Source organism: Pan paniscus, chromosome 18 (assembly GCF_029289425.2).
Source record: "Pan paniscus chromosome 18, NHGRI_mPanPan1-v2.0_pri, whole genome shotgun sequence".
NCBI classification, from domain to species: domain Eukaryota; kingdom Metazoa; phylum Chordata; class Mammalia; order Primates; family Hominidae; genus Pan; species Pan paniscus.
Window position 1 is genome coordinate 84,436,396 of NC_073267.2, and position 24,714 is coordinate 84,461,109.

The following is a 24,714-nucleotide window of genomic DNA, read 5'->3' on the forward strand; positions in this document are numbered from 1 at the left end:
CTGGCTCTTCTGCTCATCTTTCTGAGCTAGGCAAGACTTTCCCATCATGGACTCAGCCCCTTCATCATCAAGGCTCCTAAAAAGCCAGGCTAGGCTGAACATGGGGGCTCATGCCTGTAATCCCAGCACTTTGAGAGGCTGAGGTGGGAGGATCGTTTGAGCCCAGGAGTTTGAGGCCAGCCTGGGCAACACAGTGAGACCCCGCCTCAACAAAAAGTAAAAAAATTAGCTGGGCATGGTGGCTCATGCCTATAGTCCCAGCTACTGAGGAGGCTGAGGCAGGGGGATCACTTGAGCCCAGCAGTTCAAGCCTGCAGTGAGCTGTGGTTGCACCATTGCACTCCAGCCTGGATGACAGAGCAAGACCCTGTCTCAAAAAGAAAAAAAGAAAAAAAACGTAGGTTGGACTCATGGCTCCACTTTGCCACTTCCCATTGGCTTGTCAAGTCCTTAAAAATCTGTCTTCTGGGCTGGATGCAGTGGCTCATGCCTGTAATTGCAGCACTTTGGGAGGCCGAGGTGGGCGGATCAGCTGAGGTCAGGAGTTCGAGACCAGCCTGACCAACATGGAGAAACTTCCGTCTCTAAAAATACAAAAATTAGCCGGGCATGGTGGTGCATGCCTGTAATCCCAGCTACCTGGGAGGCTGAGGCAGGAGAATCGCTTGAACCCGAGAGGCAGAGGTTTTGGTGAGCCAAGATCGTGCCATTGCACTCCAGCACGGGCAATAAGAGTGAAACTCCATCTCAAAAAAAAAAAAAAAAAAAAAAAATCTGTCTTCTGCCCCAAACCACCAGAACTTCAAAGGCTATTCATGATGTCTTTCTTGCCAAATCTAAGCATATTTTTTAGTCCACCTCTAAGCTGGCTGTGGCATATGACATTAGCTCTACTCTCTTCTTCAATCTGCAGCTGCCTAGGCATTTAACCTGAGGCTTATGAATATCCGAGGGTACTACGTTGGATTGCAGAGTGTCTGTGAACTTGCTAATATATCAAATTGTACACCTATGGGCATTTTTTCTCTGTACTGTGTCCACAGTTTCTCAAATTCTCAAAGGATCCGGGAGCAATAAGGTTGGAATCCATAGCTCCCCCTTCTGCCTGCCGCCACACTTGGCTTTTCTCCTCTTCCCTGGATCTCCCTGCTCAGGCTCCATCTTGGAAACTCTGCCCTTTGTCCCCAGGGTCCAAACCTGGACCCTCTGCCTCTCAGCTCAATCCCTTCCTCTCCCACATGCTGACGATCGAAGCTCTACACCAACTCCACCCTGGGTGGCCACGCCCTACTGGACAGCTCCATGTGGTTGTCCACAGTCCCCACCGTGAACACCTCCCAAATGAGGCCAACCGTCTTCCTCCTTCTTCCCGCCCACCTCCTCTTGGGTTTCCTTCCTGGGAGGCTGTGGTTACTGACATCCACATATTACCAAAGGAGTCAGGTTCAAGTGACCCCTCTCCCATGGAGTCTTAGCTGGGCTGGTCTGGTTGGTGAGAGACCCTGCTTCCAGAGAAACCCTGATACCTCTGGGGTCCGTAAGGTCATTCCGGTGAAGTGCAGAGAGCACAGGCATTGGATTTGCAGACCTGGATTCAAATCCTGGCTCAGCACCGCCTAGGTGTTACAGTTTCCTCAGGGAAACACCCTACCCATCTTGGAGGGGTGTAGTTAGGATGGAGGTAACAGAGTATCTGATTATATGATGAGTATATACGTTGTATTATATAATAATATTAATATTATATTTTCTTTTTTTGAGACGGAATCTCACTCTGTCACCCAGGCTAGAGTGCAGTGGCATGATCCTGGCTCACTGCAACCTCTGCCCTCCTGGGTTCAAACGATTCTCCTGCCTCAGCCTTCCAAGTAGCTGAGATTACAGGCACACACCATCATGCCTGGCTAATTTTTATATTTTTAGTAGAGACTGGGTTTCACCATGTTGGCCAGGCTGGTCTCAAACTCCTGACCTCAGGTGATCCACCCGCCTCGGCCTCCCAAAGTGCTGGGATTACAGGCATGAGCCACCGTGCCTGGCCTTAGCTCTCTGTTGGTAAGGAAAGGACTGGACATACGGGAGCACTCTCAGGCGCAGACTAAGGTCCTGGCCTCTGCCGGGCCCCGCACACCACCCCACCGGAAGCCTGCCTCCCCTCCTGTCAGGGATGCCACTCGCTCTAACGTGCTCTCAGAAGCTGCTCTGGAGCCATCCTGAGTATGCAGCGCCGCCCCCTTTCCCCCGTCCCCTCAGCTTTTGAAAGCATTTTCATGTGCGCATCTAGGAATGTCAGCCTTGAACTGGTGTCTGCGTTCAGCCACTGCTTCTTGGCACCCTGACTCTTCTGTATTGATTCCAGTGCGTCCTTTGTCCAGCAGCTGCACTAGGATCCCGCCGAGTCTCCCCTTGCCTTGCTTTGTGGGCTCTTATTTTCTCTGCCTGTGGCTTGTGCCTTGCATGACAAGCTGGGGGCTGAGGGAGGCACGTGGAGACGTATCTCTCATGCCCCCATCACTGGCATCATGGTCACAGGCTTACTAACCCTCTACACTGGACCTTTATAAGACAGGCACATTTTAGCTCTCTGCCGAGGCCGTGTGGCTGATAGAGCCCTCAAATCATCCTCCCTGCCATGCAGGAAAGTCCTCTCCTATAGGTCAAGCCTCTGCCCGCCCCCTCACCCCAGCATCACCCCTGTCTGCCCATCCGGCCGGAGCTGGTACTGAGTGGCATCTCTGGAGGAATCCGGCAGAGGGACCTGGGCCAAAGCTTCAGCATCCCCTTCCCCCTCCGGCTGCCAGCCCTGGCGGCCCTGCCACTGTTTGCGATTGTTAGGGCAGCGCCGGGCGGACAGTGGGTGATTCAGCGAGCAGGCCTTCTGAGCAACAAGCCCCGTGCTGTGCCTGAGCTATTCAGCGTGGGCAGAACAGGGCAACCATGGCTCGAGGGATGCCTGCAGTAACCCTCGGTGACCGGGAGGAGCTCTGGGCTGGATTTGGGGGAACTTCCTGCAGCTCGCTCACCCGACTCATCCTGGGTCAGGTGGATAAATGAAGTTCCTGATGCCGTGACCATGGCCCCTCTCATCTCAACCATTCAGGCACTTGACTTGCGGAGTGCAGGGAAAAGAGCTTCCCCTGGCAGAGTGAGGGCAGCTCAGGAAGCTCAGAGCCAGGACAGACAGACCACAGGGCAGGTGGCATGTACCTGGAGGCCCAAAGTAGGCAAGATGCTTGCGGGGCTGGCTGTCCCAGCGGCTATACTTAAACCCGCAGTCATCCTAAACCCCAGTCTCATAGGCTCTTTAGACACTGCCCCATATCAGCCTGTCTTTTCATCCTCTGCCCCCCAGCTAGAAGCTGGGGCACACCTGGTATCCACATCCTAGCCACATGCCTTTCAGCTACTCCCTTGATATCTCTGAGGCTCCATTTCCTCAGCTCTAAAAGGGGATAATGACAGGACCCTTCTTATGGGGCTGCTGGGAGGGGTAAATGAGGCGGTCCTGGGAGAACACGTGGCCCCGCACATGGCAAGTGTCCCATAGAGGTTAGTGGGCCATTACTCCCAGTCTGGGGGTCTGCTGCCTGAGCCTTTGCCTTGGACACACTCTAGGACACTCCCAGATCTTTCTCTCCCAAGTTCTCTGCTAATCTGTGCTGGGTTCATAGGCCAGTCCGAGTCTAGCTCTCAGCTGTGTCACCCGATGAAGTGATTTCATTTAGTTTCTTAGCAAAGAATCCCAGATCATGTGTCTTTTGGTGTGACACTCAATGAGAGGCACTCAATCTCTCTCTCTCTCTTTTTTTATTGCTATGCCACCCGATGATTCCATTTAGTTTCTGCTGATGTGTTGTTGGGTTTTGTATCCATTTGGGGGGTAGATGGGAGTCAGACAAAATTCTTCTTTGGAAGACTATTTCTACAGAGAGGCTTCACCAAAAATGTCTGTGATGTAGTTTGGGGTTCTGTGCTCTCAGAAACTCTGGGCCAGGGAAAGCACTGAGGTCTCCTCCCTCTAGGATCCTCAGGGCAAGTCAGGAAAGAAACTGGCATTACCTGTTGTAAATGACGTGAAGAGTCGGACATTGCCCTGGGCAAAGGTTCGGTAGTAGGACCAGCTGAGATACAGCACCAGGGGCACCCAGATGATGGGGACACTGTACCTGCAGGAAGGCCATCAGGGTGAGAGAGATACATGCACAGGAGCTTGACAGAGTACAGCTTTCTTTTTTTTTTGAGACGGAGTTTCACTCTTGTTGCCCAGGCTGGAGTGCAGTGGCGTGATTTCGGCTCACTGCAACCTCTGCCTCTGGGGTTCAAGTGACTCTTCTGCCTCAGCCTCCCAAGTAGCTGGGATTACAGGCATGCGCCACCACACCCAGCTAATTTTGTATTTTTAGTAGAGATGGGGTTTCACCATGTTGTCAGGCTGGTCTCGAACTCCTGACCTCAGGTGATCCACCCACCTTGGCCTCTCAAAGTGCTGGGATTACAGGCGTGAGCCACCATGCCCAGCAGGGTCCAGCTTTCTTAGAGACAGATAACTCAACTGGATGGGGGACAAGATGACACCAAAGCATATGCAGAACGCCTATGGAGACCTGGGGTCAAAGGGACACTGGTACAGGGAGTGGGGAAGAGAAAAGAGGAGAGAGGCTGTGAGTCCATCTGCCTCCTGTCTCTGAGATGAGTTATTGGCAGAAAAGAACTGTGTCCCCAGGGCTACTGACTCTATGCAACTGGACAGATGCTGACCTCTTGTGGCAGAGGAGCTAATTGCAGGCAAAATTGTTCCCATGTGCATCGTGGGCAAGAAACTCCCCATAAGAGTCTGGAATAGACCAGAGGTGGCATTCAATGTAGTTTCTGGCTACATGCTGGGTTGTGACCCACCCAGTGGACAAAACCATGCATAGGGATGAATTATTCCCATGGCATGTTCCTCCCTCCCTGACAGCTTTACAGCATAGACCTGGGCTCTGGGGAGGGACTCAATTGCCCCCTCTCTTTCCATATCTGATTGGCACCGTCAGAAGAGAGGGACAGCCTGCCACAGGCTCAGGGAAGAGCTCACCAGACAGTCTTAGAGAGGCCCTCAATGAGGTCTGAGTGGAAGAGGCGGATGGGCCTGGTCACCGGCTGGTGAACCCACTCATCGTACTTCTCTCCCAAGTGGCCCACCTGCCACAGGAGAGGCTTTCGCCAGTCCACCAGGTCCTGCAAGAGATGAAGCCAAGTGGACATTTGATATTCACGTCTTCCCATATTCGTTCTCCCATTTCCTCGTTACAGCATCCCAATCCCCCGCTCCTACCTCAGCTCCTGTGATCTGTGTGGGGCCACCCACCCTCCTGCTTCAGTGATCAAGAACTGACCAAGCTGCTCATCCCAGCCCCCAGCCACAGCAATAGGATCTGGTAAAGGTTTGTGGCCTAAGCTGGTGTGATGAGCCATCAGATGATCCCTCTTTCTGTTGGAGGTGCTAAATCGGCAGGGCATGAGCCTGGATTTACTAGCAGAGCCTGCCTGAAGATGCCACCAGCACAGAAGATGGCCAAACCAAGAGCTAGAGAGACAGAATCTCAGTGATGATATCTGAGCATCCAGATTCAGCCACATCTGAAGTTTAAAGTCTTGCTCAGGACTCTTGAGGTACAGGAGGTAATACATTTTGTATCAGGAATGAAGTGGGCTCTTTTCCCCAGGCTTCTTGGTGTTGGCCTGGGTAATTAATTCATTCAATCATTTATTCAGCAATTTATTTTATATATATATATTTATTTCTATGCTAGATGCTGGGAAGAATCAACAGGAATGAAAGAGGCCAACCTTGTTTCATGTAGCTTAGTGCTTACAGTTAGACTCGGAAGTCAGGCCTGGGTACAAATCCATTTGCCATTTACTGTGTGACTTCTGGAAAATTACTTAACCTCTCTGAGCCTCAGTTTCCCCAGCTATAAAATGGAAGTAATTGTTGGTTGCAGTAGCTCATGCCTGTAAACCCTGCGTTTTGGGAGGCTGAGGCAGGATAACTGCTTGGGGCCAGTAGTTTGAGACCAGCCTGGGCAATAGTTCGAGACTCCGTCTCTTCAAAAATAAAAAAATAATAACGGTACCTGCATTAAGTGCTCAATGAGATGTGGCATGCCAAGCAGGATAGTTTAGTGGAGATACAAAGCAGGCTGAGATCCAGAGGCAGAATGGCTGGTACAAATGCCCGGGTCACGGTAGGCGAGGAGGGCTTTGCAGAGGATCTGGGTTTTGGTTTGGAGTTCATCAACATGGGGGATTTGACAAGGGGGAGAGAGGAAGGGATGACAGGGAGTGTGGGCACAGATGTAAAGTTGAATGTGGTTGTGGCCTTTCTGGCACCTTAACAGTGCTCTGTGGGCAGCAGGAGGAAAGCTGCTGAAGGCTTAGATGATAGAACACCCTGTACCACATCCAGGAGTTGCTTATTCTCCAGGCCTGTTGTCTCCAAGGCAAGGATGTACGTGTACTCCATCGGTACTCACAGGCTAATCCCCAGAGGCAGGGAGAAAATATTAATGACCCTATTTCTATTGCTATTATTTCTATTTATTTGTGTTTGTAATATATTTATCTCTCTTTTTCTTTTTTTTTTTTTTTTGAGACAGAGTCTCGTTCTGTCGCCAGGCTGGAGTGCAGTGGCATGATCTCAGCTCACTGCAACCTCCGCCTCCTGGGTTCAAGTGATTCTCCTGCCTCAGCCTCCTGAGTAGCTGGGACTACAGGCACGCACCACCACGCCCAGCTGATTTTTGTATTTTTAGTAGAGACGGGGTTTCATCATGTTGGCCAGGATGGTCTCGATTTTTTTTTTTGAGACAGAGTCTTGCTCTGTCACCAGGCTGGAGTGCAGTGGCACGATCTCAGCTCACTGCAACCTCCGCCTCCCGGGTTCAAGTGATTCCCCTGCCTCAGCCTCCCAAGTAGCTAGGATTACAGGCACGTGCCACCTCGCCCAGCTAATTTTTTGTATTTTAGTAGACACGGGGTTTCACCATGTTGGCTAAGATAGTCTCAATCTCCTGATCCTCGTGATCCACCCGCCTCGGCCTCCCAAAGTGCTGGGATTACGGGCGTGAGCCACCACATCCGGCCTCTTATTTGTTTTATTAAGAGGTGGGTCTTGCTGTGTTGCTCAGGCTGGACTTGAACTCCTGGGCTCAAGCGATCCTCCTACCTCAGCCTCTTGGGTAGCTCAGACTACAGGAGCGTGCCACTACGCAGGCTTTATCTCACCTTTACACGGCATTTGAATGTTTTCTAATGCACAGACTGTGAGAGTACATTAACACATGCAAATACTTTAGAAATAATTTAAATGGACACATAATGGAGAGTGTGTGCAGAAAGTTTCACTCATAGGGATGCAAGCTCAGAAAAGTTTGCAGGTTTCAGCTCCAGGCAACTAGAAGCCCTTGAGGATTTCTGACAAGCCAGTGCTGGGTTAATCTGGACCGAATCCAGGAAAGAACAATGAACCTGGAGTCAGGGGAACACCATTAGAGCCTGGCTGTGCCTTTGACCAGCTGTGAGATCCTGGACGTGCATCTTTTCCTCCCGGAGCCCCTCAGTGCCCTCATCTGTGATGCTGGTGGGCCCCAATCTGCCACACACAATCGGAGTGAGGATGAGGGTGTCTCGGTGGATGCTCAGCCAATCTTCAGCACGGGGAGTCAGGCAGCCACTGCAGGTGGGAAGTAGGGGAACCACAGGCAGGGAGAGGAGGGGAGAGGAGCAAGGGCTGCACGTGGAAGAGCTTGCAAGCCTGGACGAAACAGCCATCAGTGATTCCAGAAACCTCCTTCCCCTGGCCCTGGCTGCAATCTCATCCTTGTACAGGCCTCTCCACCAAAGCCTGCAGCCACAGCGGGTCTTCCAGGAACTAGCCCTTACATGCCCCCAGCTCCCCTGGAGGTGGAGCTAGTCTCGCCCATCACAGCCTGGGAGCAGGGGTGTGGGGGTCCTGGGAGCAAGCAGGCAAGGCCACTGGGTTTCTCTCTGTGCCTGTGACCAGGGTGAAGGGCCCAAAGGAAGCTGTGGCTTCTGCCATGTGAACTTGGCAGGTCCCAGGTACTGGCTGCCTTCCTGTGGCAGGGGTGGGGGTTGGGGGGTTCACTTCCTGCTTCTCAGGCTGGAAGATGATCCAAGTCAGCCTGGAGCTATCCCGCCCTGGCACTAACTAAATCAAGCAATCATCCAAACTCCACCTAGTTGCTGCTCCCTTCCTTACCCCAGTCTCCTTGACCTCAGCCCTTGAGTCTAGCAGCAAGTGGAGTCATTGGAAGTGTGCTGCCTCATTCCCTCCAGTCCTCTGCCCTAGGTCTGTAAACACACACACACACACCCTGCACCACCACAACCACTACCACCACCATCAGGAAAAAGAACTGGAGGAACCAGCTGGTGGCCTGTGTTTACACCTTATCTTGCGGCAGTCTGCAGAGCCCCACCTTAGAAGAAGTTGGGCCAGGGTCAAGGCGAGAATGCAAGGCTTTGTCCCAGCTGCAGTAGCACTCAGAGCTAATCCCCATGGAGCCCTGGTTATGTGTCAAGCATGGTTCTAAACACCTGACACAGGTTCAGTCACTTGATCCTCGCCATACCCCTAACTAGGCGGGTATTCTAACTATTGTCATTTTGCAGTTGGGGAAACCGAGGCTGAGTAATCTGCCCAAGGTTGCCCAGTTATGTCTCCTTGATGAGTTGGCCCCTTTACCACTGGGAAAGAGCCATCTTGGGCCCTGGAAATACTCCTTCTCCCGAAGTCCGCTTGGGTATTAATAGAATCACACTGGTTTCCTGAAGCTTGCTGTGCGCAGGATCCCTGTTTTCCCATACTTTTACTTTCAACCTGTGTATGTCTTTACATTTAAGGTGCATCTCTTGCAGACAGAATATAGTTGGGTCTTCCTTTTTAATCTAGTCAGACAATCTCTGCCTTTTTTTTTGTTTGTTTGTTTGAGAAGGAGTTTCACTCTTTTTGCCATCTCGGCTCATCGTAACCTCCGTCTCCTGGGTTCAAGCGATTCTCGCTGCCTCAGCCTCCTGAGTAGCTGGGATTATAGGCGCCCACCACCACGTCTGGCTTTTTTTTTTTTTTTTGTATTTTTAGTAGAGATGGGATTTCACCATGTTGGCCACGATGGTCTTGAACTCCTGACCTCAGGTGATTCTACCCGCCTCCACCTCCCAAAGCGCTGGGATTACAGGCATGAGCCACCACACCCGGCCATCTCTGCCTTTTAATTGAAGCATTAAATCTATTTACATTTAATGTTGGAGTAGGTCTCCTCTGGTTTTCTTTTCTCATTCTTTCCTTCTTTTTTTGAGACAGGGCTTGCTCTGTCACCCAAGTGGGAGTGCAGTGGCCCAATCTTGGCTCACTACAGCCTTGACCTCTGGAGATCAAATAATCCTCCCGCCTCAGCCTTCTGAGTAGCTAGGACTACAGGTGGGCGCCACCACACCTGGCTGCTATTTTCTATTTGTCTCCTCTGTTCTTCCTTTGTCTTGTTTGTATGAAATATTTAACAATATTCCATACGATCTCCTCTATTGACTTTTTAGCTATGCTTTTGGTATTTTCCTTGCAGTTGTTGCTCTAAAGATAACAATACACATCTGTAACTTACGACCCTCTCTCTCAAATGAATCCTCTCGTCCTTTCTTTTTCTTTTTGAGACAGGGACTTGCTCTGTTGCCCAAGTGAGAGTACAGTGGCATGGCTGTGGCTCACTGCAGCACCAACCTCCTAAGCTCAAGCAATTCTCCCACCTCAGCTTCCCCAGTAGCTGGGACTATAGGCTCACGCCACCATGCCCAGCTAATTGTTTTTTGTTTGTTTGTTTGTTTTTAGAGACGAAGTATCACTATGTTGTGTAGGCTGGTCTCGAACTCCTGGGCTCAAGTGATCCTCCCGCCTCAGCCTCCCAAAGTGCTGGGCTTATGAGCATGAGCCACTGTGCCCGGCCAGCGCCCCTGGTTTTTCTATCTCCCACTTTTGCATGTTACACATGACAGATACTGCTATCCTGTGATTCACTTGTGCACTTTACACAGACTGAGCGATCTTGAACTATGATCTTTTCCAGCTATAGCACAGGGATGTGGCCAGGGGGCCCCTCTCTCAGCCTAGCAGTGGTTCGGGCAAATTTTAATCTATTGATCCATTTTGTCCTTATTTTGTGAAGCAAGTAGAAAATGGCATAGGATTCTTTTTCTTTTTCTTTTTTTTTTAAGATTGAGTCTCACTCTGTCACCCAGGCTGGAGTGCAGTGGCGTGATCTCGGCTCACTGCAACCTCCGCTTCCCCGGTTGAAGTGATTCTCCTGCCTCAGCCTCCTGAGTAGCTGGGACTACAGGCATGCACCACCATGCCTGGCTAATTTTTTTGTATTATTAGTAGAGATGGGGTTTCACCATGTTGACCAGACTGGTCTTGAACTCCTGGCTTCAGGTGATCTTGCCTCGGCCTCCCAAAGTGCTGGGATTACAGGTGTGAACCACTGTCCCCAGCTGAAAATGGCATAGGATTCATACGTTGAATTCAGTTGAACCACAAGAAGAAATGTCTAGGTAAGCTATAAGCAGGGACTTCAGCCTAGATCTCACACCTGGATGTACAGGAAACAGAACAAAAGCACAGAACTGTCGTGGAAACCGGAGCTAGACTGTGGAAGACGTGTTTACAGGTGTGGTGGGAACAGAGCCCCAGCACAGGGGTCTGTCATTTGATGTCATTGGATTGACCTGATTTCAGTTACTCCCTGGGTAGACCCGCAAGCACTGCCACCTGTACACATGGTGGACTTGTGCTTGAGAGTCAGTCCCAAGCTGCCCCTTGCCTGTCTGGGGCCGTGGAGGGCCTCACACCCGAGCTCTGTATCTAGCCTACGCTGTGTCTCCACGAGGAAGCCCACCTGGGTGCCCAGGGAAGGTGCCCACTTCACTCTGGGGCTGAAGGACCACCCTGGAGGAATCCCAGGGAGGCCTCGCTCTCCCTTCTGTGAACACCCCCCTCAGTCATCAAAGGCCAACACCTATAGTTCTATGACTGGGGCCTCAGTCTCGCTATTCCAGGGGAAGCCCCATGAGCCTTCCAGATAAGCACAGAAATTCAGGCCCGCCGACCCCCGACCCAATTTATAGATGAGGATATTGAGGCCTGAGAGGTCAAGCGGCTCTTGAGATAGGATTGGTTGGGCCTGAAGTGGAAGCCTCCCTCCCCCTTCCCCCAGCTTGTAGCAGCCTCCACACGGTTTCCCAAGAGCTGGGACTGGCACCCTGTGCACTTGACCTTGATTTAGGTGGTACATGCACTGATAGGGTGTCCTTTCTTAATCATCTTCCAGTCCTGAGCACTGAAGGAGAAAGGTTCAGCTGGGTGCTAAGAGGTTCCAGGCCTCTCGCTGGTCATTTCCAACATGGCAGTTGGCGGGACCTGGTTTTGCGAAGGGAGGACAGCAGACGATGACGGCTTGGGATCCAATGAGATGGGAAGCGATGCAAGACACATTTCGCTTCCTGCTCTACCTGACCAAACAATTGCCTTAGCTCATTGCCGTGGGGGTGGGCAGCGCTGCTGACACTGAGCAGCTGCCCCGTCCCCCGCCTGCCCCCGTTCACCACATTTGCCACCTTGGGGAGCAGACTCTGGACACACCATTCCCCAGGAAAGCATCCTATGCCACCTGGCCCTGTGTTGCCTGGGAGGAGGGGTCCTGGGGAGGCAGAGGAGGAAAGCAGGGAAGGCCCCCTTCTACCTGGGCACCACGCCCTTCCACCCACCCTCTTCTACCTGACCGAAGACCCCTCTCCTACTCCCACCACATTAGTGGGTCTCTTCCTTCCAGCTTGTTCCTGGTCTTGGCCCCATTTACTTCGTATGTCCCAAGGCTCGGGGGACAGAGGGAAGGCATGGGTCTGTGGGCTATGTACGTGGCTGGGGTCGGGGAGAAGGGGAGATCAGGCCACACTGATGATGCCTCCACTTCCCAGGCATCTGGGGGCTCCCACGGCTCCCCCTACAGTAACAAGTCCCCTTTTACAGCAGTGGAACCCGACGCTAGAGAGGCATGTCCAGCACTCAGGGCCGTCCAGAGGAAGCTGGCTTGCATGGGCGACAGCACGGTTATGCCCGAAACTGCTCTGGAATGAGCAGCTCATTGGGGTGGAGGGATTTTTTGGTGATTCAAAGACCCGACCAACGGGCCGGGGCCCAGGAAGCAGATGCAAGGGGGAGTGGATTCGGCCAAAGCACCTTGTACCGGGGTCCATGCCCCTCCCCCAGCCTGCTCGGTTCCTGCCTTAGAGAGAAGGGGAGGGCTTCTCCCAGGCTATGCCAGGAATGCGGCCCGCAGCAGCACGGCAGGGGGAAAGGGCAGCCTGCTGCCCAGAGGGTGGGCGGAAGGGCATGGTTCCCGGGTAGAAGGGGGCCTTCCCTGTTTTCCTCCTCCCCCTCCCCAGGACCCCTCCTCCTGGGCAGCACAGGGCCAGGTGGCATAGGACGCTTTCCTGGGGAAGGGTGTGCCCAGAATCTGCTTCTCCCTAAGGTGGCAAATGTGGTGAGCGGGGGCAGGCGGGGGCGGGGGGGAGGGGGCAGGGTAGCTGCTCAGTGTCAGCAGCACTGCTCACCCCCACAGCGATGAGCTAAGGCAATTGTTTAAAGAAATGTCCACCCAAACTCAGGCATATTGCTCCAGGGCAGGTTTCTGAGCAGAGGTGGAGACAGGCTTCCAGGCAGCCGGGGCTGCGGGAGAGGAGTGGGGGCCTGTTGTCTGCAACCTGGTCGCTGGTCAGCTGGGGCTCAGACCTCACATCTCCTATCCTTCATGAGCCTTAATTCTGGGAGTTGGGGCCGATGATGACCTCCTTTGACAGATGAGAAGACAGGGTCAGATGTTCGGCTGCACATGCTGTGGCAGGGCCTAGACTCTAGTGCCCCACTCACAGCCCAGGCTCGGCCAGGAGGCCTCCTGTCAGCCAGATCGGGATCCCATGACCGTGACTTCCTCAGCACAGCGGCTGTGAGGAAGCCCAGCAGTGGTCAGTGGGGGCAGTGAGGTGGGGCTCTTGGTGGCGTTGCTGGAGTGGCTGCAGGCCCATCCTGCGCGGTCTAACTGGGACAAGCTGAAGTCCACAGAGGTGGTTCCGGACCACCTGCCTCCTCCCCCTGAGCCCTGTGACCCTCCCGTCACCCAGGGGATGTGAGGACAGGGAGGTGGCCTCGGGCTCACCTCACGAGGATTCAGGCAGCGGAGAGTGGATAGGGAGCAAAAATGCCAGAGACACAGGGAGAGATGAAAGACAGCTTGAGCGCTGGCAGAAAGCAGGCATGACCTCTGCCCTTAGGGCTGAAGACGAGCGAAGGGAGCCTGCCCAGGGGCCCCACCCCAAAACCAGGTAGGGTGGTCTTTCCCTTGCAGCACACTTTCTGATATCCTTTAGTACATTCCACTAGATCCTCCAGATAATCCTGCAATAATAAGATGCAGGGTTGCAATCCCAGCACCTTGGAAGGCCAAGGTGGGAGGATCACTGAGGCTGGGAGTTTGAGACCAGCCTGGACAACATAGCAAGACCCTATCTCTACAAAAAAATTTAAGAAAATTAGCCAGGCATGGTGGTATGCACCTGTAGTCCCAGCTAATTAGGAAGCTGAGGTGGGAGGATGGCTCAAGCCTGGGAGGTTGAGGCTGCAGTGAGCTGCAATCTTGCCACTGTACTCCAGCCTGGGTAACAGAGTGAGACCCTGTCTCTAAAAAAATAAAAAAGATAGAGGGAATAGCTTTCTGCATCATACTGGAACACTGTGGCATCTCTTGCCTCCCAGCCTGCCCTGTCCACTGCCCTCCCAGGGTGTCCTCTAAGACCCACGGAAGCAGAGGGCAGTGCCCAGCCCACCTGCCTGCTTTCTGCCTTGGGGTATTTTTTGAGCACCGCTGAGCTCCTCTGAAGAGGGGCCAGGAGCTCTGAGCAAGGAGGCAGGCAGAGAGGAGACTCAGGGACCCTAAGCCCAGTACGGACAGCCTTGGGGAGGCCCTTTGGATGTTGGGCCCTCCAGACCCCTACTCTGGCTGGGAGGGATTATAGAGAGAAAGGAGGCCCAAGGGGACCCAAGGCGACTAGGCAGGCAGGGTGCCTGGAGGAGAGCCAGGCCAGTGCCCACGGTGCCAAGGCTGGTCCCCCCCGAGAGTGTGTTGGCCAAAAGGGCCCTTTCTCTGATCCGGATGCTATCTTCCTGAGTTCTCAGTGACTGATCTGGGGGTCCTAAATGGGCAAAACACTATGGCCAACTTCAATAGCCTTTCCAGGCCCTGGGGCAGGGACAGGGAGTTTGGGGATGCCTGCTGGATGGGTCTATCTGTCCCTTGAGGGAAGAGGCTGATCACACCCATTGGCCAGCCCCAGCAGCTGGTTATGCCAGCATCTGGCTTAGCCTGAGGAAGGATGGGGAAGAGGATGTGGCTGGCTAGGGAGACACTGCTAGTATCTGCTCAGCCTCCTCCCTCCCTCTGCCACCCCCTCTCCTACTCACGGGCCTCAGGGTCTTATTCATGGTCAGCTGTTGGGGTGGGAAGGTTCCAGGACCTTGTGGAGGGGAGGGGCCGCTATCTGGGCTGCTAGTGTGCCCAGAGGTGACTTTGGGCGGGAGATTTAAGCTCTTCCTTATCAGTTAAATCAGGATAATTATAATCCTTATCCCTCGTGCTGTCAGCAGGATTAAAGCAGATAACCAATAATACATTGAAAGCGGCTGGCACACAGTGAGGGCTCAGTACAAGAGATGTGAATTCAGGGCTAACTCTGCTGCTGAGCATCTGGGCAGCAAACTTCTGCAAACCCCTCAAATCACACCTGTTCTTGCCCCCTCCCCAAAGGGAGGCTGGTCCCCCGGGTGGAAAGGGTGGAGAGGGCTCCCAAGGGAGGGCTCCGAAAAGGACATGGCGAAATGGCAAAAAGAGGCTGCTGGACCAGGGGGACACGTGTGTCCAGGAGCTGAGAGTGGTGGGCAGCTCTGGCCACCTCACCTGGCTGTGTTCTAGAAACAGGGAGGGATGTGGAGGGTGAGAATCCACAACCTGGCTTCTTGTCCCATAAGGAAGCCTGGACCCTGCCTGGCTGGGTGACTGAAGGGATGATTTAGAAACTGTTCTGGTAAAATTCCACACAGAGCCCAAAAGTAAGACCATCCCTCACCTCTGAGCAGAGCGGGGCACCAGGGTTTGCTTCCTGGCCCTTCTTCCTGTCTTTTCAGATCCTTCTAACTCTGCCCTGGCTCCCCTGGCCTGTTGTCCTCTCACTCTTCCCAGCATTCTCACTCACCCCTTCTCACTCACACCTTCTCACTCTGTCCCCACCTTCTAGGGCCAGGGAAACTGGGCCCCGGGAGGCCAGGACTCCAGTCTTTGGCAGCAATCACAGTACTGAGCTTGGAGGTAAAGCCAGAAGAGTTAACACCAGCAAGCCCTTCTGCCCCAGGGGCAGGTGTGCAAACCCACCCCAGGCCTGGGGACCCTCGGCTGAGACAAAGCTGCCACCTTCATGGCCTCTCTCCCAGCTCCTCCATGTCCCGATCCAAAAGACCTACCCCAGCCCCCGCTGCCTGGGTCAGCAACAGAGAGAGGGCTCAGGTTGGAGCACTGCGGGCTCCCCCAGCCTCTCTGTTCCCACTAACGGAGCTGGGATTGCCCGTGAGGTGAACGAGGCAGCAGCAGCACCCTTTTTTGGAAAGTCAAAAGTGAAAAGAAAAGAAAAGAGCAGAAAAGCACCCTCTGCCCTCCTGGGAAGCCCTGCTCCCTGTGCTGATTTTCTGGGGCGCTGAAGGGGTTCCCATGCACACCCGGGCAGGTGGGGGCTCCGTCCAGAGTAGGCCTCCACATCCTCCCAGGGCCCAGCCCTCACCCTTCCGTCTCAGCCCAGAGACACAGGAGGAAGGGGAGGAAGAGTGAGTGTGTAGAGAGAGAATGAGAGAGAGGTGGGGAAGGTGAGTCAGGCTGCTTGGACAGCTGGCCCGGAGCCAGGCAGGGAGCAGTCCATGGGGGAGGAGGGGCCCCTCGTCCCCTTGGGTGTGGTCGTGGTGACAGCATAGGTGACGGTGGCACAGCCTGGGTTAATCCTCCCCTTGCCTCCTGCAGTGATGGGGCCGGGGTCAGCCCTGAACTACAGCTCGGGGAGACTGGGAGGAGCTGACCGCAGAGCTGGCAATGTGGGCTGGATCTCCCGTCCCCAGCCAGCCTCAGACCCCAGCTCCTCCCTCCAGGACAGTTTTGTTCATGTCATGCCACCCTGATGGCTGCCACATTTGTTCAGTCCCGGTCAGCTCTTTTCAGAATTCAAGCCCTAAGCCAAGCTCACAGATGCCTCTCTCTGCAGCTCCTTCCAGTACCATCCACTGGCCACTCAGGACAGGACCCTGAGCCAGGACACACTGTAGCTCACCCTTTGGTCCCCTCATCAGTCCCCAAACTCTCCCCATTCCCCTCCGATCTCCCCCTGTTCCAGACTGAGGTCCTGACCCTGCCAGTGCCCAGGGCCCAAGCTGGGGGTTGAGGTTCGGAAACCAGGTCCCAGCTCGCCGGCTGCATGGCCGGGCAGCCTTTCCTCTGGCTGGCCTCCATCTTGCCCTGGGTTCTGCACCTCTCAGGAGGGGACATGGCACAGAACAACTTCTTTCAGCCTCTCTGGTTGGATCCTGAGGCGTCTGTGCTGTGGGCGGATGGGTTCTCCCAGAGGCGGCTGTGATCTCATGCGACAGGTGGGATCTCTGTGTTCCCAGTGTCAGGGCCAAGGGGGCCCAGCAGGCAGTCAGCTTTGTGGGGTCCCCACCCCACTCTGCTCACCTGTGTTCCTTGGGCATGCATCCCATGCCACCTCCTGGGGTAATAACTCTTTATGGCGGTGGTGGGGAGGCGTTACTGTCCCCTGCACCAGGCTGTGAGCTCTCGCAGGGAGGGGCCTGTCCCATTTGTTTCTGTGTCTTTGAGGCCCAAACTGGGCAGAGGGCATGCAGGGTAGGGGTTTATGGACATGCACATTTGTGTCTGTTCCTAAGCTGGAAGGAAATGGCACCAAGCCCAGCTCCCTCCAGTGACCCCCTCCAGTGACCCCTCCAGGCAAAGCTGCTTCTCCCCTGCCGCTGAGTGACTCCTTTTCCACCGTGACCGCTCAGCTCCTCCAGGGCTCATCTCACCAGTCTATGGGGTCTGCTCAGCCATAGCAAGGCACTGGCCTCTTGATGCCAAAAGAGGCTTATCCTGAGACTGCAGGCATCTCTGACTCCTCCCAAACACGGAGGATGGCTTCAGCGCTGTCTCCTGCTGGACTCAGCAGGCTCCTGTGCCCTGCACTGGCCAGTGTCGCTTCCAGATGACTGCAGGTGCCAGGGGCAGCTCTACCTTGTGCCCTGGTCAAAATGGGCATGTCTGGGCCTGCCAAGCCTGTCACAGCCCCTTCTCAGCTTCAGGGGTCCTGGCGGGAGAATTCTTCTTCTCCAGGGGTGTCTGGGATCTGGTTCCATGCTCAGAACTTGTCTGCTATTTTTCTGAACTTTCCACCAGTGAGGCACCCCCACACCCCTGCCGGAGTTTGCTGTCCCAGGTCATGCCTCTGGGCTGTGGACACCTGCTTCTCCTTCCCCTTCTCCCCTGGGCACACGTCATGCCCACTCCCAGCTTTGGCTCCACACACCCTCTTCCTCTCCTCATTCCCGCCAGCCCCCAGTCATCACCCCACTCCATCCTATGCCAGGTACCTTGTCCCAGTCCACCACTTTGAACCGTGGTTCCATAGCAGGATCTGTCTTCTGAGTTTCCTCAAGGGCTACAGCCTCGTTCTCCATGGAACCCTGGAAGGAGAAGATACAAGAGGATTATATACAGTGGGTGAGGGAAGAGGGCAGAGCCCCGAGCTGCCCCGAGAAGAGGCAGCCAGGAGTGGTGAGAGCCCCGTGGGTGGGGCAGGGTGGTGGAGATCAAGGACGCTGGGTACTTTTGAAAACAGAGAGACCCTGATGTGAGCATTGTTATTCTCTGTATTTTACATTTCCCTTAAAAAAATAATTTCCAGCCGGGCGCAGTGGCTCACACCTGTAATCCCAGCACTTTGGGAGGTCAAGAGGGGTGGATCACCTGAGGTCAGGAGTTTGAGACCAGCCTGGCCAACATGGTGAAAACCTGTCTCTACTAAAAATACAAAAAAGTTTACCAGGCGTGGTGGTGCGCGCCTGTAATCCCAGCTACTCAGGAGGCTGAGGCAGAAGAATCGCTTGAACCCGGGAGGTAGAGGTTGCAGTGAGCCGAGATCCAGGCTGGCACTCCAGCCTGGACGACAGAGCGAGACTCCATCTCAAAATAATAATAATAATAATAATAAAATTTCTGCATAAATAAAAGAGGCAGAAAGATCTGGGAGAGGAAGTGAGCCAGTGGAGAGACTGTAGGGAAAGAAGCTTGCTTAGTGGGAGCCCTCCGGGAAAGGGGTCCCTGCCGGTCCTCCTTCAGGTCCCTGGCAGGTGCCAGGCAAAGGGAGTCCCAGGGTAGCGCCCAGGGCACCTGGTGGGGCTCACAGGGCCACACTGATGAGTCACAGGCTGTGGCTTCTAGGGCCACATACCCACAAGAAAGAAAGGCAGCAGGGAGCGAGGGAGGCTGTCCCTGCAGCAACACCCGAGTGCCAGTCAGCAGCCACACGTGGGGTGGGATTGGCAGAGCAGTGCCCAAGTGGGCTCAAGGTTAAATCGAACTCACAAAGAGGTAAAGTCAGAGGGAAACGGGATGTGCTGGGAAAAGCACACAGCCCCAGCCAGCTCTGACGTCACGCAGGGTGAGGCCAGAGACAGCAGGCTGGCACGTAAGTGAAACCCATGCTGCCCCGAAGGAGGGGCAGAGAGAGCGCTTGCCTTCTCTGTGTCCTTGTGACTGAAGGAAGCCGTGGTGCTGGTGGCCATGGCAGGGAGCTGGAAGCTGGGCATTGGCCGGCGGCCAAGAGGCTACTGTCATGACTTGTACATTTTTGTTTCCAAACGGACCCAAGAGAACCTGATGGTAACAGTGACTATTTTGGCATTTTATGGGAAAACCCACACGTAACCCAAGTAAAAGTCGGCTTTTGTGGTCCTTTCTTAGTCTGTGTGTCTCAGCATATTTAGTCTGTATCATCAAGCTAATATCTGAATTTTTTTGTTTATTATTTTGAGACAGACTCTTGCTCTGTCACCCAGGCTGGGGTGCAACAGCCCATGCTACCTCTGTCTTCTGGGCCTAGGCCATCCTCCCACCTCAGCCTCCCAAGTAGCTGGGACTACAGGTGCACATGACCACACCCAGCTAATTTTTGTATTTTCAGTAGAGATGGGGTTTGGCCATGTTGCCCAGACTGGTCTTGAACTCCTGACCTCAGGTGATCTGCCCACCTCAGCCTCCCAGAGTGCTCGGATTACAGGTGTGAGCCACTGTGCTGGGCCAACACCTGATTTAAAAAAAATATATATATATATATATGTGTGTGTGTGTGTGTGTGTGTGTGTGTGTGTGTGTATGTGTGTGCGTATGTGTGTGTGTATGTGTGTGTATGTGTGTGTGTGTATCATGCTGTCTTGAGTACAAAGAAGAGTAGATTTTATAGCACATCATACATGGAAATGCCTTAAATATCCAATATAAATGTCCTCCCTCTTCCCGTGACAGCAGCTCAATAATCCTGTTCCAATTCTGTTTAACCTCAAAATACTCCAGTGGTGTGATAGGTTCCAATAGGCAGGGACCTTGTGGATTTCTGTTTCCTGTTTCTAGACCCACGCCTAGCATGGCTCTTGCAAATACTAGATGCTCCTCCCACATTTCCCCAGTGGGTCGTGTTTCAGTGCTGGGTCTCTGCAAGCAGCCAACGTCTTCCAAGACTCCTGCCATGTGGTGGGCCTGGCTGTGGGGGCGAAGCCCTGAAGCTCTGCAGGACTCACACTCCTTGGGGATGTGAAACAAATGGAGCGGGTGCATCTGCCCACCCTGCCACGTGGTGGGGAAATACGGCTGTCTGCCTGAGGGGGTGGGCCAGGACACAAAACATGCATCTTGCACTCTGGGCTGGATAGGGCAGTGCCCAGATAAAAGGATCAAAACTCCAACAACCTAGATCATAGATTCTCAGTGCCCTTTGGCCGAGTACATAGGACAGGCACGAGCAGAATGAAAAGTATATAAGACTGGTATGAGATTGCCAGCGTTTTATTTTGCCAAATAAAAATATTTCAAAGGCAGGCATGGTAGCCGATGCCTGCAATCCCAGCACTTTGGGAGGCTGAGGTGGGAGGATTGCTTAAGGCCAGGAGTTCGAGACCAGCCTGGGCAACAAAGCAAGACCCTGTCTCTATCAGAGAAAAAATAAAAAAGCCCGGTGTGGTGGTAGTGTGTGCTTGCAGTCCTAGCTAGTCAGGAGGCTGAGGGAGGAGGATCATTTGAGTCCAGGAGGTTGAGGCTATGAGTGAGCTATGATTGTGCCACAGCACTCCAGCCTGGGCCACAGAGTAAGAACTTGTCATAAAAAAAAAAAATTTTTTTAATTTACTATCAGCAACATTTCATAAACAAGAGGAAATTTCAATACCAAATATATAGGAAGTACATGTTTTCAGGATAAAAGGCAGTTCTTTCCAAGGAATGCAGTTGGCAACTTTATACTGACATTTACCAAAAAAGGTTCTATTTTATTATTTTTTAATTATTTTCTTTTTATAGAGATAGGGTCTCACTATGTTGTCCAGTCTGGTCTTGCACTCCTGTGCTCAAGTGATCCTCCTGCCTCTGCCTCCCAAAGTGCTACGATTACTGGTGTGAGGCACCATGCCCGACCTCTATTTTACAGTATTTATGAATGCAGAACAATTACAACAACATTCTGTTTTTATGAGCATTAACTACACATAATTGTTCTTTTGGCTCAAGCTGGTTGATGTGGGGCTCGATGATCTATCTGTAACAGGAAGTAAATCAAATGTTCACCATGTCCTGGTTCTAAGGTTCTACTTCAAAAATTACAAAAATCCTGTTTCTTAGAGAGATGCTGGCTAAATAGAAACAGCACGTTGAAAGCTTCATTCAACTGGAAGTATCCTGAGTGACATGAGGAAACCGGAGGAGTCCCTGCTCTGTGGATTTCTGTCCTGCTCCTGGGAGCCAGGGGGAAGGGCAGTGGGTCATGCCTCGAGCGGCTCCATCCCCCGCACAGAGGGGCCAGGGATTCTCTCTCCAGAACTCCTCTGAATCATGGACCAGCACCAGTCAAGGGCTGGAAGAGGGGGCACCCTCTCTATGGAGGCTGAGGAAAAGAGGGACAAAGGGGAAGGGGGTGGGTATGGCCTCTTTCTATCCTCCTTCCTGCTTCTGCTCTCGGGTCCTAGGGCCACCCCAGGGAGCAATGTCAGGACTGATATGCTTCTGGCAAATAAGCCCCAGACTGACTAAGCAAGGTGCTTTCCTGGGTGGCTTCATCGGGACCACACCCCTCCTTGGCCGAAGCCCAGGTTCTTATCACAAGATGGGACACACCTCCAACATGGGAGGAGACTCCAAGGAAAACCAGAGCCAGCGTCACGCGGTGTCAGTAGCAGGAATACTCCTAGGTACAGGGACACGTCCTCCGGTGCATTGTTCATTCATCAATTTTCTCAAGTCTAGTTGTGAGATTCTAGGTCTAAAAACCCTCCCTACACACAGCTAAGACAAAGACCCTTCTGAAGAAGGTCTCCCATTCCCACCTGGGGCACGCCAGGACTCCAGGAACTGGGTCCTGCCAGGAGCAGCTGTGCCGCACGCATGCCATACACGTTGATCTGGGCCACGTTTTCCAGACTCCCGCCCCGGCGTTTATTTTATAGTTGAGCCAGCTTACTCTTGAATTCCACAGGCGAACACCATCCATGAATCAGGAGTGTGTAGAGGTCATTCCTGGGAACTAGGGTACAACCCCAGCTTTAAAAGGCTTTTAGAAAGTTTCTTGGAAACTTTCACATTCATTATTTAAAAGGTTCTCCTGGTCCTGGAAGCAAGCCAAAGGGTGGTTTTTAAACACTTTAAAAACCAAAAAGTGCCTCAAATGAAGATATGTGTGCTTTCTTTTTTCCAGTATTTGGAAATTATTCCAGATGATGCCTTTTTTTTTTTTTTTTTGAAACAAGGTCTCACTCTGTTACCCAGGCTGGAGGGCAGTGGCATGATCTTGGCTCACTGCAGCCTCAACCTCCTGGGCTCAAGCAATCCTCACACCTCAGCCTCCCAAGTAGCTGGGATCATGGGTGTTCACCATCATGCCCAGCTAATTTTTAATTTTTTTGTAGAGATGGGGTCTTGCTCTATTGCTCAGGCTGCTCTTGAACTCCCATGTTCAAGTGATCCTCCCACCTCAGCCTCCCAAATAGCTGGGACTATAGGTGTGCACCACCATGTCCAGCAAATTTTTTATTTTTTATAGAGACGGGGTCTTGCTATGTTGCCCAGGCTGGTCTCAAACTCCTAAGCTCAAGCAATCTGCTCACCTTAGTCTCCGAGAGTTCTGGGATTACAGGTGTGAACCACCACGCCTGGCTGGTGATGCCTTTGAACTGGGTAGGTTTCAGTATTTGGTAAGGGAAGTGAAGAATTTTGTAGTTAGACCCACACTGGCTTTCACAGGGGTGATCAGCACAAGTGTTGATGAGTGTGGCTTGACAGGGGGTGTCCAACCCATCTGTGTCAGGTGATTGCTTTCTTGTACCCTGAGGCGAACGAGACTGTCCCAGGGCAACAGTCTGGTGCTGAGGACGGAAGCCCTCATCCCAGTCCCTCCAGGCCTCTCTGCCTTGGGAAGGTAGGCAGAAGAGACAGCTTGACACTCTTTTGTTCAGGCCCAGGGCTGTTGAGTGGCAAGGGGGCACCTGGCTCTCCTGATACCGCATTTACCTGTTGATTGTATTCCAAGCTAGCCCATAAGCACCGTGCACTAGAGACCCCACTCAATCTTGCTAACTGCTCACTCCCTCGTCCCCAGCACAGGCTTGGCCCTGCCAATACTTGCTGAGTGATCCATTAGCGAGCAGGTGGGTGGCCTGGGTCGACTCTGAGAGCCCTCCCCAACCCCCTGCCCCAGGCCTGGAGAGGCCACCGATGCATGGGGAGGGCAGGCAGGAAAAGAGCCTTCCACAGCCCACGTCTACTTGGAGAGAAAAGGATGGGCACAAGCAATGGCCAAGGTGCTCTGCCAAGGAGACGGGGTCAGCAGGCACTGCTCATTCCCAGCCAAGAGCCACTGGACGTGCCGGGCAATGGAGGGTAGGGAGGGCACTTCAACCTCCTTAGAGCCTTCCAGCCACAGTCCAAGGCCACACAAGGGAGAAGCCTTTGAGACAGAAGTACCAACCCTCACTGCTCCCAGCACAACGCCAATTCCTGGCTCATCACCAGGCGTTATTTCCTCTCTGGTCAGTCCAAGCCACAAGGACGGTATCGAGTCACTGTCAATGGATTTTTTTTTTTTTTTTTTTGAGACAGAGTCTTTCTCTGTAGCCCTGGCTAGAATGCAGTGGCACCATCTTGTCTCACTGCAGCCTCTGCGTCCTGAGTTCAAGCAATTCTCCTGCCTCAGCCTCCTGAGTAGCTGGGACTACAGGCATGCACCGACATGCCTGGCTAATTTTTTGTATTTTTAGCAGAGACGGGGTTTCACCGTGTTGCCCAGGCTGGTTTTGAACTCGTGAACTCAGGCAATCTGCCCGCCTCGGCCTCGGCCTCCTTGGGATTACAGGCATAAGCCACAGTGCCTGGCCTGTCACTGCATCTTCGTGTCAAGGAGGCTGCAGGGAATGAAGCAGACTACAGTGAAATAGAGGGGCCACACCCTGTTACAAGAGGGCAGCTCTGACTTAGGTCCAAGTCATAGGAGGATGGGGACCAAGGGTCGTTAGACCTTCAGATTTCTTTTCTTTTCTCTTTTTCTTTTCTTTTCTTTTCTTTTGACACAGGGTCTCACTTCGTTGCCCAGGCTGGAGTGGAGTGGTGTGATCATGGCTTGCTGCAGCCTTGAACTCCTGGGCTCAATTATTATTATTATTATTATTATTATTATTATTATTTTGGTAGAAAAGGGGGTCTCGCTATGTGGCCCAGGTTAGTCTCAACCTCCTAGCCTCGAAATCCTGGCCTCAGGTGATGCTCCTACCTTGGCTTCCTAAGGTGCTAGGATTACAGGCATAAGCCACTGCGCCTGGCCCTGATTTCTATGAAAAGCTGGAAATATATATTTTTATGTAAAATCTCCAGATTTTAAAATTTGACTTGCATTTAAAACAAATGATGTGGGCCGAACCAACACATATGAATATAAATGTGGCCCTTGGTGTGCCAGTTTGAAACTCCCAGGAAAGCTGCAGGCCTCCTGCTCCCTGGGATGCCCTGTCCACTGAGAAGGATGAGCAGAGACAGACGAGAGCAGGGGTTTTCTTCTCTCTGTCAATTCCCAGAACAGGGAATTCCAATGGGGAGCCTGGGCTATATAGCTTCATGGGGCAGGCATTCAGGGCCAGTTGTACCAAGGCCCAGGTGGGGTCAGGGCAGGCAGGCACCAGAGGGACCAGAGTCCCAGCAAGGTCTGATGAAGGGCAACCTCAGGTGGGGACTGGTTTCTAGAGGAAGCAGTGGGTCAGGGAGCAGAAGT

The 24,714-nt window shown here is 53.0% G+C and overlaps 1 protein-coding gene across 2 annotated transcripts in view; it reads right to left on the reverse strand.

Moving 5' to 3' along the window:
- The window catches only part of FA2H (fatty acid 2-hydroxylase), a 61,607-nt gene that overhangs the window by 9,188 nt on the left and 27,705 nt on the right, over positions 1-24,714 (reverse strand). For both annotated transcript variants that reach the window (XM_003829525.4, XM_034940706.3), the window contains exons 2-4: positions 17,786-17,878; positions 5,078-5,220; positions 4,060-4,166 (exon numbers count right to left, since the gene is read on the reverse strand). In XM_003829525.4, coding sequence (XP_003829573.1) covers positions 4,060-4,166; positions 5,078-5,220; positions 17,786-17,878 — 343 coding nt within the window. The remainder of the gene's footprint in view (positions 1-4,059; positions 4,167-5,077; positions 5,221-17,785; positions 17,879-24,714) is intronic.